The sequence below is a fragment of the Phragmites australis genome, chromosome 15, assembly GCF_958298935.1.
Source record: "Phragmites australis chromosome 15, lpPhrAust1.1, whole genome shotgun sequence".
Classification (NCBI taxonomy): Eukaryota; Viridiplantae; Streptophyta; class Magnoliopsida; order Poales; family Poaceae; genus Phragmites; species Phragmites australis.
The window spans coordinates 1,442,392-1,462,242 of record NC_084935.1 but is presented as its reverse complement, the minus strand read 5'-3'; the positions used below and the strand labels follow the sequence as shown (position 1 = coordinate 1,462,242).

General features: G+C 41.8%; 1 protein-coding gene across 1 annotated transcript; it reads left to right on the top strand.

Moving 5' to 3' along the window:
- Positions 1-7,162: 7,162 nt before the first annotated feature.
- LOC133892939 (cysteine-tryptophan domain-containing zinc finger protein 7-like) lies at positions 7,163-19,315 on the top strand. Its single transcript, XM_062333928.1, has 12 exons — positions 7,163-7,642; positions 8,727-8,799; positions 8,886-9,010; positions 9,113-9,475; positions 9,577-10,919; positions 11,927-12,330; positions 12,452-14,133; positions 14,241-14,395; positions 14,983-15,140; positions 15,797-15,957; positions 16,996-17,886; positions 18,962-19,315. Exons 1-11 carry the CDS (start codon positions 7,478-7,480, stop codon positions 17,182-17,184), a joined length of 4,818 nt encoding a protein of 1,605 aa, XP_062189912.1. The 5' UTR covers positions 7,163-7,477; the 3' UTR covers positions 17,185-17,886; positions 18,962-19,315.
- The last annotated feature ends 536 nt before the right edge of the window (positions 19,316-19,851 follow it).

Genomic DNA, 19,851 nt, shown 5'->3' with positions numbered 1-19,851 from the left:
TGCTCATGACCGAGAGCGCGGCATTTCAAAATGTTTATACACCCTGCAGGGGGATACTCCTGGACCCACACGACACGAGGACCATTCGGCTTGTGCCACCGGCCAAAGTGCACACAAGGGGTATTCGTGACAACCTTTCCCAACCAGCCCCAACCGTTTGAGGCATGCAACGCTCGGCGCGGCGGTACTAGGACTACTCCCTGAGCAAACTAGTACCGCTTACAAGCCCGCCCGCTCACACCGTCGTTGTTCACGCCCACAAAGCCACAGCTGCGAAGGTATTCGACTCGCCTTACTATTAGATCGGCATGTGGTGAGTAAGGTAAGTGCTAAAGCCAACAACCCCGATGATCGGTGCTTAACCGGTGCAAACGGTCTACGGTGTCCGGTTTTCCTCTACCGTCCTACCCAGGGGAACTCCACATCCGGGCAGGCTAAACAACCTCCTAGCACCGCTCACACCTCGCCTCATACTCACCACTCACCAACCATACCATCACCATCAACATGTAATTGTAAACAGTAGTAGATCCTATCCTCGCGAATAACGGAGAACACCGTCGTTCGACTTCTACCGAAATACCTAAGCATTGCTAAGCATAGCGAAGACCTTTAGACATCGACATCATCTCTAGGCTTCAAGGAACATACATGAACTCGTGACCAAGGTAGAAGAATGCAACGGCATAGGTTCTACACAAAGGTGCCCGACACATGCATACATACATAAGCATAGATAACACTTTAGACTTTCAAGTTAACACGGTGCAATATGATAGATGCTTGCCTTGATGCACTGGTTCATAAAGGTGCAGCACGTCGGGATCGACCTCGGCCTCCGGGATCGACGGATCGACGTTCTCTAAAAAGGATCAACGCGTGCAATGCAATGAGTATGAATGAAGTGTAAATACATGCCACAATATTCATATAATGGATGAAAACATTTTTCCTAGATAGAACAAGTCATAAGGAAACTAGCAAAATTGGATTAATCAATTTTGGACTTATGATGAATTAACGGTGAATTAATGAAGCTTTAACCTAATTAATTAATCTCAGAAATTTAATTCATTATTTCATGGCTGGAGATATTTTTAATAGGTAGAGTAGGTTATTATGAAACCAACAAAATTTGTTTAATAATTTTTAGAGCTACAGAGAATTTATTATGAATTTTACAAGTTTCAGCAAGCAGTAAATGTGTTGTCTGGGTGTACAGCGGTCAGACCGAGGGTCACTGGCGGTCAGATCGTCAAGACTCACGGTTAGACCACCGGAAATGCGGTCAGACCGCCCTAGTACAGAGAGTTTTAGCCCCTGACGGTCTGACCAGCCTGGGGTGGCGGTCAGACCGCTGGGAGACGCCGGGGGCACTTGGGGAGCTCACCGGCGATGATTCCAGTGATATTTGGAGTGGGGACTTGGACCTAGAGCATCACATTGACTTCCTCTACCACATAGGACAACATGCATACATCGAAATCGACCAAAACTCGGCTATTGCTTCTAATTCATCAAGAACTCATAAACTTCAAACCCGTAGCTCAAAATTCGAAATCCAACCATCCAAAAGATGGATTCTTGCCATGGGAGTTTAGGGGACTCACCCAAAGTCCTTTACCAAGGTTGTGGACCGTCGATTGAATGAGGAAACGGAGGGAAAAGCTCGGGAGACGAAGAAATCCGGTGTTCTTTACATTTCAACCCTAACACCAAAAGACACCAAATCCGACTCAAATCCTTCGGGAATGAGCAAACAAATTGGAGGAATGAAATGCTTGTGAGCTTGTGATCGCAATGATACCACATGCATACCTTGATTCGGCTTCTAGAGCGCGGATTTGAGGGAGAAAGGAGAGAGGAAGTGAGAGGGAGAGTGAGCTCTTGCTCCCTTGCTTTGGCTGTTTGGGAGAGGAGAGAGGCACGTGAATGGGAGTGAGGGAGCAGGTGGGGCTGCTGCCCAAGTGGAGGGAGGGATGGTGGGGCCGGGTGGGTCCCACATGTTAGAGAGAAAAAGGTATATTTTAACTACGAATTTAATTCTTTTCTCTCTTGAATTTCTTTCTCAAATCTAAATGATCTCAAACGAATTGCATTAGTAATCCGAATTAGAATTACGCAAATCTAAATATAATACTTAAAAGCATGATTATACTTAACTACGTGATTAAAAATTTGAGACGTGACAGTGACTATGTCCCAATTGTGTTAATCGGCTAAATTCTAGCCGCTAGCACCAAAGTGACAACTCGTGTTAATCCATGGAGTGAATAGAGAGAAAACTACGTATTTTTTCAGTTTCTAATTGGCGAAAGCTTAGGAAATCCCACCGTGGTAGGCTAGGATGTACTTTTTGCTATTTTGTCCCAGATATTCTGCATAGAATTTTCTATTAGTGAGAACATGACAATATGGCATGGGTTTAGTTTAATTTTTCACCTCTTTCTTCAGCCCGGTCCTTATTTATCTCTGTAATTTTTCTGTGTTGTGTGTCTGCCTCCTGGTGCTCATGGTACATTCCTACTCCAGGCGACCTAGCAGAGAAAGCTTGCGTGCGTGCGTGTTTGATATTTCCTCCTGCTTAGAATGAACTATATATGCAAGAAACTCTATTGTTCTTTCGGATATGAATTATCAATTCTCGATCGATACCAGTATGTTTTTATTTCGATAATATTGTTTCCGGTTTTCTCGTATTATCGATATAGTATTCGTTTCAGGTCGTTATCAATTTTGTTTCCGAGCGAATATATAAAAGTGAAAGTGGTTTAGACAGTTTTTGATCGTTTTCGAACCATTTTCATACCTATGGCTAATTCCACATATACGGGACCATGTAATGATGTTATCTAGATAAATGCTCATCTTGATCCCTATTATTTTACCTCGATGCCTATCTGTAGACTTTCACCAGGTCCTCATCGCAATGAATTTTCTGTTTTTGATTTTGGAAATTTTAATGTGTGTGAAATTTCTTTGTGGGCCGCGAATCTAGCAGGATGGCCGTGCCTCCTTTCCTTGCTTCGCCCAGGCCCGCGGTCTCCTTGTCTTGTGAGCACCGGCTGCTAGGGTTCACAGGTGAGGCTCCATATGAGGATGAGGGCGCTTGGTTCGTGCACAAGGTGGAGGCGGCGAAACAGCCAGGGTGAGTCCTTCTCACGCTCGTGGGAGGCTCTGGGCGCGTTATGCGTGGCTGGTGCGCTTGCTAGCCGCCAGATTTGCCCAAGGGACCGCATGATTGGAGGAGGGCGCGCTTGATTTGGAGGTGAGAACCGAGTCCTCGTGCATGCGGGTGACCGGGGCTTCCCTTTGTCTTCTCCTCTCCTCCCTTTGGGTGATAATAGGTTGATGCATACCTTATTTTCCATCATGTTTTCTTCTCGAATTGCATTGGTGAGTTTGAGCCCAAGGCCTCCCCGTGCTTGGCCGGTGTGCTTGTGCTGGGAAGAGGAATTTGGTGGCGTCCAAAGCTACATAGTTGAGACTCGCCCACACGTGTCGTCACAGTGTGGTAAGGCATTGTATCTCCATCTTTCTTCTCGTTGACAGCAACGACGAGCGATAGGATTTCTGGGACGATGACCTTCGAGTCGTGTCTTTCCTCTATTGTCATCTTCTTTCGTCAAGTCTCTCTGTGAGTTTTTACCTTCTTTTGTCCCGAACAACATGGTTACTTGCGTATGTATGCTCGATGATGAAAATGTTCACTAAAATTGGGCATCTGGTCTAAGTACAATAGATTGAACCTATAAACTTCTCTGTTGAATATTAACTCAGGTAGATTGTGAAAGTTATGTGTTGGGGATCTTTATGTAGTCTGTGTATATTGAGCTCTGTTAGCTCAGTTGCTTCTTTATGCTCTGTCTGGAATCTTGTAGTTCTGGATATGTTGCTACTGTGATCAGAGGAACTATAGAATTGATGGTCTTTCCTTTACATATGTTGGTATACTGCTCAGTTAATCTCAGTCTTTGAAGACTCTATTTCATTTTGTTTTTCTGAGCCTAATCAGTAGCTATGTCCAGGAAGCCTTGTTTATTTTCAGAGAAAGTATGGCAACTTCTATTTCTAGATATGATCTTAGCTAAATGCCTAATTTTTCATGTGTATCATGTTTGGCTAGCGAGTAGATCTTTATTAGTCTAGGGCTAGTTGTTTAGAATTCTCTGAGAGGAAAGTTTAATACCTTATCATGTTGTTTAGTACTGTTTTATATACATGATGAATGCTCTCTTTGTTTATACACTTGTGGCTCATTCTTGCAAGTTCATGTATATATTTTGCAATCTGTTGAGCTCTTGTTATGTTTTTTTTTATGGAATATGGATATATATGCTCTTTTTTTATCGCACTTTTTACAACAATTTCTATACTAGTAGTACCACCTGCACGCTCTATATATGTACAATCGAAAAGAAAATTGAAGTAGTACTTGTTGTCCTAAAAATATTTTGCTTGCTCGCTTGTAGGGATGACAATGGGTCGGGTCAAGGTTGGGTGGAGCAAAACCACGTCCGACCTGAAACCCAACATTCCCAACCCGACCCGAGCCCAAAACAGCAAATGAGCGAAATTTGAGACCTGCACCTGTTGAACACCCATCGGGTCAGAGAGCCTTGTCCCGCTACGGCTGCGGGGAGGCCAGGGGGGCGGTGTAGGGCGGCACAGAGGCTAGAGATGGGTGACGGGGAGGCGGTGGGCCGGCGACCCATGGAGGCGTGGCGTTGTGGTCAGGCGGGAAGGCTAGGGAGGAGGGTGATGACATGGAGTCAGGGCGGTCGGGCAGGGAGGCCGAGGAGGGGCAGCGGGGAGGTGTTGTGGGCGCGGAGAGGCGGTGGACTGTGGAGGCGTGGTCCGGTGGGGAGGCCGTGGAGGAGGGCGACAACGTGGAGGCGGGGCGGCCTGGCAGGGAGGTCGAGGAGGGGCGGCGGGGAGGTGTTGTGGGCGGCGGAGAGGCGGTGGCCTGTGGAAGCGTGTTCGGGCGGGGAGGCTAGGGTGGTTGGGCTGTGGGCCGGTGGCAGGGAGGTGGGGCATGGAGGGCGGGGAGGGGCGGTGGCGCCGCGGCAGGAGGGCAGGAGGCTGTGGAGGGGCGTCGTTGCGTGGATATGGAGAGAGCGTCGCTGCTAACAGGAGATAGAGAGCTCAGAGAGAGGTGAGAGAGTGAGGAAGGTGAGGGTACGAGAGATGTCAGGCTGCATGACAGGGTGCGAGAAAAAAGATTAGAGGGAGATGGGCCAGGTGCCTACATGTCACACACGGGGCCAAGTAGAAATCCGAACCTGACCCGCTACAGTTCTATATACCCGACCTGTCAGACTCGTAGGCGAGATTTTGCACTGAATCTGTACCCGTCGGTGCAGAATCCGTGAAGATCCAAACCACAAGTCCAACTGCCATCCCCTTGAGTTTTGTCTAATCATGTTTATTTATTTTTGTTCTGCGTACTCTTTTGCAGAAATCCTCCAGGGATGGATTAAAATCGAAATAAATGACTTGGTTCTAGACTTGGAAAATATTGCACTTGCCTTGTCCTAGCTGGTAATGTTTGTCCACACGCAAGCTGGGGGCTGGGAGCAGCAGCAGCAGCCGCCATGACTCTGATTGGAAGATGAATTTGTGGATGTGAACGACTGAATAGGCAACTTTGTGGTAGAGACAAACACATACGCTAATTCAAGGGTCAGAAATCAATTTGGGTACAAGCCGTGACGTGGATTGATGTTACACTTTGTCTTAGTTCTATCGGGCAAGGATCACATGTCGGAACCGGAAATCAATTTGGGTACAAGCCGTGACGTGGATTTGTCTTAGTACTATCGGAGCATGGCAACTTATGGGTGATCTTTCGGTACCTGCCTAAGTTTTTTTTTGGTGGTGGTACCTGCCTAAGTTGAAGGTGCTTTAAAAATCTATCAAGTTTAAAAGATTAGTAGACATTCATGATGAATATGTGGATGTTACTGGATTCAGATATTGTCCAAATTATGCATGGGTGGTTAAAAACAATAAACAATGGATATTGGGACATAAACAATGGATTGTCTTGCTTTTCTAATCATGGTAAGAAAAGAAATAATAAATTCTTTACGAGTACAAAAGATGGCTTCCAACTTGTGAATATCCGCCCAATTTAAGAGCATGTTTGGTAGAGTTCTCTCTGATTTAAATTCTCTGCGGGGAGTGATTCTCTGGAGGAAGTGATTATGTGGCTGAAAGTGATTCTCTAATGATTCTCTAAAATAAAATATATAGATGAAGTGATTCTTTGCGGGAAGTGAATCAGGGGAAGCTGTTTTTTTCAGCTCCCCAACTTCTAGTTCATTTCAGAGAATCATTCACAAGGATTTTACTCAGGGAGCTAAAAGCTGAAAGTTGCTGTTTAGCAGAGCTCCCCTGATTCCAGCTGAAAAGCTGCTCTGAGAGCTCTACCAAACAGGCCATAAATGATGACCTAGCTTGAAAAAACTCTTACATTTGGGAACAATTTTCGGGGTAAACATGCAAACAAAGAATGTTATCCGTTTGATTCTTATCCAAAGGCTATAGTTAATTTTACCATTTCATCAATGAAGGATTGATTTACAGAAACTCTCCCGCACGGCCATAGAATATCACGAAATAACCTATTCATTGGTAGGATGGTGGAATCAACTGCAACATTCAGATATTGATCACACAGATGCCATTAACTACTTGCACGTATTTTCTAGTTTGCGCCAAAGATTTCCTCCTTACATTTGTACTCACTTGATCTGATCATTTTGTTCTGCTCCTAGCAACCGCTCATTAAATATTACTAATTTTTAGAGATATCAAAGAACTCTATTTCAGAAAATAAATACCAGAATAAGAAGGGCATTTATTTTCTCATCGCCAAGCTCCTAACCGCATAGGAAAAAAAAGGGAATCTTCTCATCAATTCAGTGTAACTACGCGAGTTAATGACAAGAAGGGAAGAAAGTGGTAACCGAACCAGTGGCAACCCTTCCGAAACAGAGACGCACTCACGCACCATCGTCGGGGCGGGCGGGCAAGGCCACCAGCGCTTGTCCCCCCCAACCAGGTCAGGTCAGGTCAGCTCTACCAAACGGCTGGGCAGGCAAACGCAAGAGAAAGACTAGAGAGAGAGAGAGAGAGAGACGGCTAGGGAGGCTGGGAGGGAAGGGGGGGGGGGGGCCGCAAAAGGTTGATTTGCTCACCGTAAAAACATTAAAAAATTTCTCGCGTGTGACGAAACCTCGAGACGCCGAGGCGAAGGAGGGGAAGAGAGAGAAGGGAAGGGAGCCCTGCCCGAATCTCGCGATCCCCAATCCGGAGCGCTCGATTCGCCGATCCGGGCGCGGCCGGGGGAGAGATCCCACCGATCGGGGAGCTCTGGGGCTCGGATTCGAGCTGCGATTCGGGGCCTTCCTGAGTTCGGCGGCGCGGGCCGGGGGGGTGCTGGTGGGTGAGGTGGGCCCGCCGGGCCGGGTGGATGCTTTCAGTGAGGAGGCGGCAGGAGGATGCGGGCGGCGGCGGCGGCGTAGCGCAGCTCCGGAGGGGCGCCACAGCCATGGACGACGACGCCGAGCTCGAGGAGGGGGAGGCCTGCGGCGACGACACTGCTTTCGTGGACCCCGACGTCGCGCTCTCTTACATTGTGAGTCGCCTCGCCTCGCAGCACTGTCGCGGCGTTGTCTGCTTCGGTGCTGCTCGCTACACGCTAGTAGTATCTAGTAGATGTGCATGTGCTTCCAATTCAGTGCTGTGACTTGCTTGATCGGTCGGATTGGTATGGAAAACGAAAGAGCACACCTTTTTGGTTGCTCATGCTTAACAGGAGTGATGCTACTTGAGCACTGGAAGCAATTGCCTTGGTGGATCATTTATAATTTACTCAATTTGTTGCTTCGGTTGATGGGATGCTGGAAGGAATTGCATTTGGTGGGTCATTTAAAGTTTTGCTCAGTTTGTTGCTTGGTCAATGCCCGTGATGCTAAATTAGTCAAGTAAATGATGGTGCTGGTTATTATGGAAGGACAAACGATTCTTTTAGTTGGTTCTTGTGATTGTTTAGCACCACTGGTAATTTGTATTAGTGTTACCTTTGACACGGACACTGGTGTCGGAATCTGACTTGGACTTGGGTGTCCGACTTGGCAAAACTTTTTGGATGTGGCAAATAGCACTTGGAATCCGGCACGAGTGTCATGTGTCCGACTCGGCACAAAAAAATTGGACTTGTCCGGGTAACACTGATTTGGCTGGCCTCTTTGTGAGGTTACACTAAACCTTTTACAGTTGGATTGTGTCCTTCCTTGATGTTCATGGACCTGGTTATGCTTTTCAGTCTACAACGCCCTTTGCGTTGCTGATACCTGTCCTCGTTTTGAGCTCAAGTCAACAGTTTCTTCACTGTTCAGACACTGAAAACTTCGAACGTTCAATATATGCCGTATATATGCTCAGAAAAAGGGGAAGACAAATAAAAGGCATAGAAGTGTAGCCATTGGTTGACCAAATTTCTGTTCAAGGTTGTGCGCCTTTTAGTTTACTTGAAAAATGGCTTATTTGGGATTGTAAAAGGGACTATAATTCTGCTCTTGCCTCATGTAGTTCACAGTCCTTTGAGCTACTTGCAACATGATATGTTACCAGTAACTTAGTTTGAAGATGATATACTGTATACCACACCAACAGTAACGTAACAGTTCTTTTTGTGTATTGGTTTGCTTTTGTTTCAGGACAAAAAACTTCAAGATGTACTTGGGCATTTTCAGAAGGACTTTGAAGGAGGTGTGTCTGCAGAAAATCTAGGTGAGGAGACGATGAGCAGTTGCTGCAGTCAGCTTCATTTGGGTTCATTCTAGATAAACATTAAGCCGGATGCTAATCTTTGACAGGGTCAAAGTTTGGTGGCTATGGTTCATTTTTGCCTACGTACCAGCGTTCTCCTCTTCCTCAGACTAGAAGTCCACCTAAGGCAGCAAGCCTTACCTCAAGATCTCCTTGTCAAAAGGCAACTGAGGTGCTTAAGTTAGTTTTGGCTGTGAAAATGTACTGTTGTAGAACAGTTTTATCATGAACATGCACTCATATGGCATTGATGATGTAATGATGTATGATGTAGGGCCTGTGTCAAAACCCTTCGGATGTGGCAGTTCCATCTGTCGACCAAAATAACGGTCCCGTGGTGCATTTTAATGGTGATTCAAGTAAAAAGGAAATATGTTCGAGCACAAAGGCTGAAAGGGGCTCCAGCACTCATGATTCTTTGAATGGGCCATCTAAGTACAGTGACCAAAATAGATTTAAAGTCCGGATAAAAGTTGGTCCTGATAATGTTTTGGCAAGAAATAATGCGGCTATCTACAGTGGTCTGGGCCTTGATATTTCTTCACCTTCATCGATCGAGGATAGCCCTGATGGCCGTGGGAGCCTGTCCCCAGAAGTTAACAATGTGCCACTTGAATCTCCACGGACTATTCTTCAGGTAAATTACTGCATGGTATTGTATAGTCTCTTTGTACTTTATCTCGTTATGCATGGTTCAAAGGGTGAATAATGAGTTTCATTCACTACATGATTGAACAGATCATGACATGTTTTTCAGTTCCTGGAGGGTTCTTGTTGTCCCCTCTGCAGGGCAATGTACTGCAATTGACAAAAAAACTTGTGCCTTCATCAAAGATGTGGGAATCAAATGTGGACATAGAAAATGTACAAGAAAAAAATGAAGGCCATGTGGCTAAAAAAATTAAATCTGATGGTAAGAAAAAGAAATTGATGGATACAAAGAGTTCAAAGAACAGAAATGATGTTAGTGCAGTTATGAGAAAGGATATTGATATAGAAACATCTGGTGGTCAAAAGATCGTATCGGAAGCTCTCAACATACCATTGCTGTCTGATCTCAGAACCATTGAGGCAAAGGGTGAGAATCAATTTGAAGAGGAGCCAGCAGGAATCACCTCGAGCGGAAATAAAGATGCTCAATTGAAGGAACGGGCCATCAAGAGTGACTCTGTAACGATCAAAGCGGAATATGTCAAAGCGGAGGCAGCGGAATGCTTAGAAAACAGCGGTTTCAGCAGTTCAGAAGTGGATATTTCAGCAGCAAAGGGGGAAGTGAAACCCAAGACAGAAAAGACAGAGACAACTTTAGAAGAGAGGAATACAACTAGTGACAAAAACCTTCTATTGGATAGGAAACAAGAAAGAAAAGTAAAAAGTGAGAGTAAATGTAACACCTCTGTGGTTAACTTTGAAGGTAGCAATGTTTCAAATGAAAGGGCTCCTGCTGTTTCCAGGAACATGGGAAGAGTTAATGGTAAAGAATCTTTATTCTGTGATACAACTGAGGAGAACAACTCCAAGAGTGAGGCCAGAAGAGTGCAGAGGGAGCAAAAGATCAATGCTGCATCATCGTCTGATATCCTGGAAGATGACAACTACATTCATTCTTCTGCTGCAGTGAAAGAGAGGAAAAGTGACTTGCAATCCAAATCAAACCACAGTGGAAAGAAACCCAAAGCAAAATCACATAGAGATGTCAGAGACAACCTATCTGAAGGATCTTATGGAGTCAAGGAGCACGATATATTGGAGAATGGAAGTGGCTTTGGAGATCTGCGGCCAAAGGAAAAATCTTGGAAGAATGATGGTGAGAGGGATTCTGATATGCCTGGGACCTCAAGGAGGGAGATTTCTTCTAGCGTAAAGCATGACAGACATACAACCTCTGAGGAGCAGAAGATGCATATACCTCCACCTGCCAGTGTATCAACTGCCAATGCAGCTCCTACGCTTCCTGCTCCAGTCATAATAAAGGAACATTGGGTGTTCTGTGACATATGCCATAAATGGCGTCTCCTACCATATGAGATGAATCCGTCAAATCTTCCAAAGAAGTGGAAATGTAGCATGTTACAGTGGCTGTAAGTTCAAGTTCATACATATGATGCGGATTTTATTTTTATTTTTTAAAATTTTCATATCTTCTGTTTATTCTTCTTTCCTGCTCATTTTGCTACTGCTTTCCTTGCTTCCTTTCATTTGCAAGTGTATCAGTAGGTAGCATGTAGGCAGTGCCACCTTACCCATCAGGACTTGTTTGATCTGATTGCTTTTAAACCACTGCGTCTGTGTAAGATAGGATTTTTGTTCCCATTCAACCTGAACACAAGCAATGTTTTTATGGAGCTGCTACATTCGGAAAAAAAACGTAGGATTTGAATTTGGATATAACTTACCGCATGAATTTTTGTACCTAATTACACTCTTCCTTTCAGAATAGTTGTCCAACTACTCCCTCCGGTCACAAGTGTGTCGTTTAGAATATCAACGTGGTATCCAAAACACAAATTTTGAGCACTAGTTTCCATTGCAATATGTTATAAAACCCAGTAAAACTGTAATGTTATGAAAGCACTTACCGAGATAAATCTACATGGATCTTTTTCATATGTTCAATCTCAATATTTATAGATACACTGATGCCTTAAATTTTAAAAGTCTGACTACACGTATCTCAAAACAACACATATTGTGTCCGGAGAGAGTACCTTAGGCATAGAATCTAAAGAGAAGTTTATGAATTTGGACCGTGCGTACCCATATACGCTGTATTTCAACCACTACATCCTCCACATCATTAAAAAGCAGGGGTAGAGAATGGAAAAAAAAAACTCCAATAACCAATCTTTGTTCTCTCAATGGGTAAATATTTTGAAATGATGCATCTCGATGAATCTCGATGAATTAGTCATCTAGGTGGTAGTTTTAGTTGATTTGTTGATTATAGTTTATGTTATATTGTATGATATCTTGAAATTTTCTCTTAGTTGGTATGCTGCGATATAAGAGCAACAAATATTTCTCTATATTCGTGTGTTGACGAACACTGTTTTTCCTTGCTGAATGTCTATGATTCGGATATTTGCAGGCCTGGGATGAATAGATGTGACATTAGTGAAGAAGAGACTACGAATGCTCTGAATGCGCTATATGTCATTCCAGCCCCTGCCAACGGTAATCCTTCAGTTGGTCATCCTCATGTTGCTTCTGCAGGACTAGCAACATCCAGCACTTTCAATGTAAGTGGACATGCTGAACAGAATAGGAAAAGGAAAAATGTTCTGATTGACGGAAATGTGTTGGTTGAGGGTTCTCACCCAGCACAGGCTTCAGTTCATCCAATGAGCAACCACCATGCTCCTACTAAAATCAAAAGTTCTGCTGATGGTAACCAGTATCCTATCGAGAGAGATTCTGTAAGCAAATCAGTTGACCCTTATATCGAAAAGAAAAGGTCCAAGAGCAAGAATCGTGGTAGCTATTCCGATGGAGGTTTTGTTCTCTTTCTTCCTTATTATTTTAGTTCTATCTGATATGCGATCTTCATGTCTATTTTCATTATATGTTGTATCTAATTTTTTTTTTGCTGAGGTATCTCCTTAATCAAATACAGGAGACCTCGTGGAAAGATCTAAAAAGCATCCAAAAGTAAAAAGCAAGAGAGATAGGGATCATGACGAATACAAAAGTTCTAAGAAAAGTAGAAAGGACGAGCGACATCATTTTGGCAGAGATTGGAACCCTGGATATGATTTAGCTAGTGGAGACGTTCCTGGTGAGGCCAAGGCTTTGCCTGCAAAGGCAACAGCCTTAAAGAGTTCAGGTGAAAGGAGTGATGTTTCTTCAAAACAAAAAAATGTTTCAAGGTATAATCCTTCAGAAAAACCCAAGGGAGCTAAGGACGAAGATGTATTTTTTCCTGAAGATGAGAACAAGGAATCTTTTCACCCCTCAGATGCACAAAAAACGGATTTGTCTAGTAAGAAGAGGATAGTGAAGGAATGGGAGGAGAGTCAGCACAATTCAATTGCTCAGGTAAGCAAAGGAACTATGGTGAACCACAGCTCTGCTGCCAAGGAAACATATAAGGATCAGAACTTTAAGGAAACAAAGTCAAAGTTATCAAAATCTGAAGAACTGATTTTGATTACAGATTCCAAAACTGTCAAAGTTCGACATGCTGATCAAATTTTGTCTTATGATGGAGGGCATATAAACAATGAGTTAGTTGAAGATAACACACCCTTTAATGGTAAAAGAGGTCCATCCGAACAATTAGAAAATCAACACTGTGAACAGGCTTTGGACTTGGCTGAACCTGCTTCTAGTGATGTGGCTTACTTTCAGAGTACAGCTGTAACATCAAGTTCTTCAAAGGCTTCAGGCTCACAAAAAAAGAAGCAAAACATTCAAGTTTCAAAGACTTCGCCTGTTGAATCTCTTTCTTCATCACCACAGAGAAACTCTAACATTGATAAGCTCTCTCATAGCAGAGCATTGGGAAAGGATGGATCTTTGAATGCTAATTCAAGCACTATGCGAAGTACAGTCAAGCAACCAAATACTGAAGTTGGCTTAGCAGACAACATTCGACAGGCTAGTGAATCTCTTTTGCTGGGTTCTTCGCGAGGAAATTCTGATAAAGATAATGGACATGTTCAGTTAACTCAAGGTCATGCTTCTGATGGCATTCATTCCGAAAGGGGTTCGGATGATGATCTGCAGCATGAGTCTGGGAGAAAGGATTCCATTGCGAAGGGATCCCGTATACCAAAAGGTTATAACCATTTGCATTCTGGTGACAAAAATAGCTGTCATACTGATGGCTCTCCAATGCAACCTGGAAAGCCTACTCTTGATTCAAAGACAGTCTTGGATACTAAAGGTGATTCAATTATTTATGAAAATAAGAAAATCACATCTTCTCTTCAAGACAGAAATGGATCAACTCATTACCCTCCTGATGAAAATCCTCAGCTAGGTTTGCCAAGTGGAAAAGAGAAATCATATATCAAGAGTAACAGGCAAGATATGCAGAAGGCTAAAGCCCAGACAGCCTCACCTACAAAAGAAAGCAAAGTGGAATTCCATTCCACTCCATTAAAATCTAATGTGTCAAAATCGACATCACAGTTAAGGCAGGGCAATGTTGAAAATGGAGGGCAACACAGCATTACAAAACAAGCAATTTCTAATCCTGCTGATACTTCCAGTCCAGCTAGGAAGGATGGTACTTCAGCTGCATATGCTCTAAAAGAAGCCCGAGATTTAAAGCACAAGGCTAACCGTTTGAAGGTTGCTTACCTTATTTTATCTCTTAACATGTGATTTCATCCCTACATGACTAATCCAATAATATGCTAGCTTTTGCTTTGAAAGGTTCTCACCAACTTTCCCTGCAGGAAGAAGGAAAAGAACTTGAAAGTACAAGACTCTACTTTGAGGCAGCCTTGAAATTTTTACATGTTGCATCACTTTTGGAACCACCCAATGTTGATGGTTTGAAACAAGGCGACGCAGCTCAGAGCATGTATTCTGATACTGCAAAACTTTGCAAGTAAGCTTCACTAATATATATAATATATTGTTCCTTGTATCAGGCAATTTCATTTCCATGAAAGAAAGGAAGCAGGATCTTTGGATTAAAACTACACACTTTCTTTGTTATCTCATGTAGCAATTAGCAGCATGGCTGGTTGTTTCGCAGTGCGTCCTGGCATGCATTTGTATCTTCTTTTGAGTCACAATCTTGTCGTGGACTACGTTTTCGGTTTCCTTGCTAGTACCGTGCATGATTAACCAGGATGCACTGGGAATAAACAATTGGGAACTTTTTCCTCAAACTGCTTCTTCTGCATAACTTGAATTGTAGCATCACTTAATAGGCCGAATGGTTTTCACAATGAAGTTCATTGGTCTGACAGTGTTCACAGTACAGTTTATGTAACAGCTATATGTATATAACAAAACTGATGTGATAGTGCCAGATTTGGACGTAGGCAAGATTACTGCAATCATGATTGTCCCCTAAAAAAGTTTCGTTGATTGTGTTACAAAATTATGATACGCTCTTGTGATTTTGTGTAACAGTACTCAAATTCGGTCACAATAATTAAGTGTTCATTTGAACTTTTGGTTTGGCAGCTTTGTTGGTCATGCCTATGAAAAGTGCAAGAAGATGGCCGCTGCTGCTTTAGCATATAAGTGTGTCGAAGTAGCTTATCTTAAGGCTGCGTACTACAAGTACCCAACAGCAAGCAAGGACCGACAAGTGTTGCAGGCAGTTGTACAGACTGCACCAGGTATTTGTATCTAAATATTGAATTTTAATTCTTATATTGCTAATTCTAACTTGCATGGTACAATTGCCAGTTAACTTAGTTTCGTTGATTATCAAGAAAGTTACTTCAAACCAGTTATCTTAGTCATACATACAAAATTAAAATATCATCAGTTCATTTTAAGTCAATTAAGCATGATTGCAATGATGGAACTGTGGATACAAGATTCAATTGTTGTGGCTATGCGGGATGTGATCTTTATCATGATTATCATCCTGCATCTAAATTGAAATGCAGATGTCTATTGTCCAGCAGATGCTATTAATGGATATACTGGCTTGAGGCACAAAATTGCAAAACATATGTTGTATTGGAACTAGAACTGTATTTGTGCTAATTTTGTTATATGTGATTGTTCAAAAGCCCTTCCTTTCATTAGCATCATTAAGATATTCTAGTTTTAGATGAAGTGATAAACAGAGCTGAAGTAAGCTTGGAGTGCTCTACTTTGATGTCTTACTCAATGTCACGCACGTTGTTGACGATTCATGTAACTGCATCTCTTCTAGGTGCTGCCATGTCATTGCTATTCCATCTTTGTTTTTTTATGGATGAAATTATATGGATTTTTCTTTTTTTGTTTTCTTTTTACTTACTCTTAGTCGTTACTTTTGTAGGTGAATCACCATCATCTTCTGCCTCGGACATTGATAATTTAAATAACAATGGATTGACCAAGGTGCCTTCAAGCAAGGATGCTAATTCACCACAAGTTGCTGGGAACCATTTATTACTAGCTGTTCGTAATCAACCACACTTGACAAGGTTACTAGCCTATGTAAGTTGTTCATATCCCGACAGGCAGTTATAAAAACTTATCATTTACATAACATGCCATTTTTCATGGTTTCTTAGACGAGTTCATAACCTATTGACTATGTCATAAGATAAATGTTACATTAGTATGGTATGCCCAATCAGATTTTCTTATATTATTTGTTTCTCGGCCTTTACTCCAAGGTCCAAGATTCAGTAGGATAGTGCTCACTGCAGCAAAATGTACATTGGCGTCTTAGTGCTGCATGTTACAGCCATGTTCATTGGATGGAAATGAATCATCAACTGGTTTTGTTGCATTTCTTCTATTATGTATTTAGGTTTTTTTGTTGGAGTTTGGTCAGTCAATACTGTGCTATGCTAGTTTCATAGGTAGCTGAAATTGACACTTTCGAGCTCAGAAATTGCTTTGAATATTTGTTCATTTCTCTGTTTACAAGGAAGTAGAGCAACCAGTTAGAGATATTTTTGTGGGGGCTATTTGTGTGACATTAGCTGTTGCAGCATGGTAGTAGTGATAACCTTTGTGGACCATGTGATTGGTAGGATGGTGAAATTGAGTTGTATGAAGTGAGTTTTCTATAATGTTTAGGATTCAATCATTGCAACTTACAAGTTTGGCAAAAGTTAATAAATTAGCCAATTGGATAGATTTTGGTAATCTTTAGCAACTAGTTTGCTTTAAGGTGAACTGTCAATTTTTAATTGTGTCCCAGAGAGTACTAATGGCTTGTTTGCCTTGAGGAATAGCCTTGTTCTAGGATGGATTTATAAGTCGATGTCATGGGGTCATCCGGATTTGTGGCATGACCTTATTCCTCTTATTCTATGGGCATTGTGGCCATATGGAATAGTATGGTAATGGACCAACTCATTCCATTCCTCAAACCAAATAAGAGGGTTAGGTTTGGAATTTATCTGATCCTAGAGCTAGTCTGCTACTGAGATTAAACACCTTATACATTAGCATAATGCCACTTACAATGCATTAAGGTTTATCAATTCTATTTTGGTTCTAATGTTGCTTTGTATTTCTTAGACAAATGATATTAATTCTGCCTTTGATGCAACTCGGAAATCACAATCGGCAATTGCTTCTGCTGCTGGTAATCATGAAAATGGAATGGATGGTCTTTCTACAGTAAGAACAGTTCTGGATTTTAACTTCCGAAATGTGAATGATCTACTAAGACTTGTACGACTTTCAATGGAGTCCATCAGCTGCTGACACGTTCAAAGTCTGAAATGTCACCCTTTGAATAGTTCCCGTTGGATGTGCATTTCAATTGCCTGCTCACTTTGTCCTCAACATGTTGGTAGCATTAAGCTGAATAGTTCAACAGTGCAACATGCATACGTCTTCTCAATCCTGCGTGCTGGCCAATTTGTACAGAAGCTGGTCTTGAAATTCTCCTTCCTTTATTATTTGGCGGCATTCAGTTAATACATAGTTGCACATCCACTTGGATGACTTGATCTCAATTATTGATGGAAGCAGCTGAAAGTGAGCTTTGCCATTTGTGATATAGTTTGGACGTTGAAGGACGTCCTTCACCGGCTGCAGTTGATAAGCTACTATATATTATTATCTGGAAGGCGCTTGTTCCTGAGCATTCCCTTCGTACATGCTGTAAATTATGTGATTCTCCATCGAGGCTGGCTTATGGTTGAAGAGTCAGTATCATCTTTTCCTTTGAGCAGTACCAGATGATGTGTTGCCTCTTAACAATTTTGATGGTAACTCTCAGTGAAGCACAACAAAAGCTTAGTGCATTCTGCTCTTGAAGTGCACTCCTTGATGTTTATGCAGTCTTGATTCTTGAGCAGAGGAGGGCAACAGTGCCAACTAATCTCGCTAACCAAGAATCAGCTAGTGGTTTTCTTTTCACCCTTGCCATAGTTCCGTGTCTTCTGGATAAAGTTCATGCAGGTAACTTCACTAGTATTTAGTTCGTTAATTGGGTTGTACATATCCATGTTTGCTTGTGCCTTAGAGAAGCGTAAAACGAAATGAGTTCTTGAACTCTGAATAGGTCTCTTGCTATTTTACAGAATGAAAAATGGGCAGTAACAGCATTCACTGATACTAACTCATGATGACAAATTGACATATAGGGTCTTGTGCGACTTTGAATTAACCATTTATTACGTGTCTCCTGTCACTGAATTAGAATAGAACACTGCCTTGTTTCTTCATTATGAAATGTTTGCTACTCATTTATGGCAACATGTTCCCTTTAGAATCATACTTTAATGCATGCATGCACAATCGGTTGCCTTAATTCTCAGAAAAGTGGTACTTGTAGCTTTCAATTGTTATCTTGCTGTGATGTTTAATATAACAGTAACTTTATCCTTGATTCCTGTTTTGTATGTAAGAACCTTTAAATTTTAAATTCGTGATTACATTTTCACAAGTCTATACCTTGGTTTTGAAAATACTTGTAACTACTACTTTTATTATACTTCAGTTTTGAAAATACTTGTAACTACTACTTTTATTATTGTGTAATCCTTAAATCTGAACAAGCTCAAACTTGTACGATTCGCTTACATGGAAAGATCTTCGGTCCTGTGTAGAAAGTTAGTATTCTCTTTCCGGAATTAGATTTCATTTGTTGAGAAAATTCTGTTTTGCAAATTCCTGTCATTTTAGTTTTTCTGCCAGCAATGTATTCCACCAAATGCCCATATTAGTTGCTCATTGGTAGTTGAATTAGATAGATATAGGTATATACACAATTAATAAGGCAAACCATGTCAAAAGACAAAAATATTAACTTCTTTATTGTTCTATGTGCATGGATCTAAACCGAATTTACTTTGGATTGGAAGGGTTATGATGTTGAAAACGCAATAGTGTACTTAACGTTGCTACTGGCCCCATATGAGTTCATGTGGCATTAGTCAGCTTGACACAGTTTTTGAAATGCGACAAAAATAATGAGATAATCATTTTGTAGTTCAAGATCTCTACTGATGCAGTTCCTCTTTTTTTTTTTCAGGTGTCAAATAAGAAATTGCATGTACCATCAGTACTGTATGGATGTTGTACAAAGAATTTGATGTAAAATAGACTAACCCTTTTCTTGATTACCAATACCGCGACTGTGACCAGCACATGTATATATACACTACTCCGTGCTGGTGCATGTATGACACCATTAACGCTGCCAAGTTTTTAGTCTTGATCATTCTACAAATTTTGTCACAATTAGTTGCTTAAGATAGATTGTGTGTAGCACTGAGAATGTGTTGCAGAATGCAAATTCAAGTCTTCCGTATTCTGTACAACTTGTAGCATAATCTGGTTTTCAGTTCATTTAGTAAAGTGATGCTAAGTGCTTGCTTTTTTTTCACCATGTGATCCTCTGATGTTGCGTCTGCGGACGCTCATCCAGGTCAGATGCCCTTTCTCCTGCAAAATTCAGAGCGTGCTTTTACTAAGTAGTGATTTGCTGGGTTTCAGTTTTCACATAGCTTTTCATATCCAATAGTGATTTGATGGGTTTAGGGATGCAAGTGGTTAGCTAATGGGTAGTTTTGGGTCGTCATCTTTTTTTTTATTAATTTAATTGGGTCGAAGTGAATTTTTAGTTCATTTTTTTTAAGTTTTGGGTCGACCAAATAAGCTAGAAATTACAGAACTTACATCTCTAGGGGTTTCACATAGAGTTATGATATATGGGTTTCACATAGAGCTGTTATTTTTACCCCAGTCTGATTAACCTGCAAATGCAACGCTACAATCTTCAATCGCCAAATCTATGTGCCTTTTTTTCCTTTGGAAATTGAGTATGATGGCTTCGTTTAACATTGTTTTTTAAAGAAAAATAACAGATAGATTTCACTGATGACCCTGGCCAAATTTCAGTACTGAGTACTGACCACCCGA

Coding starts and splice junctions, on each gene's coding strand:
- LOC133892939 (XM_062333928.1), top strand. CDS start 7,478: ATGCTTTCAGTGAGGAGGCGGCAGGAGGATGCGGGCGGCGGCGGCGGC. Junction 14,396..14,982: donor GATACTGCAAAACTTTGCAA/GTAAGCTTCACT, acceptor TTGGTTTGGCAG/CTTTGTTGGTCATGCCTATG. Junction 15,141..15,796: donor AGTTGTACAGACTGCACCAG/GTATTTGTATCT, acceptor TTACTTTTGTAG/GTGAATCACCATCATCTTCT.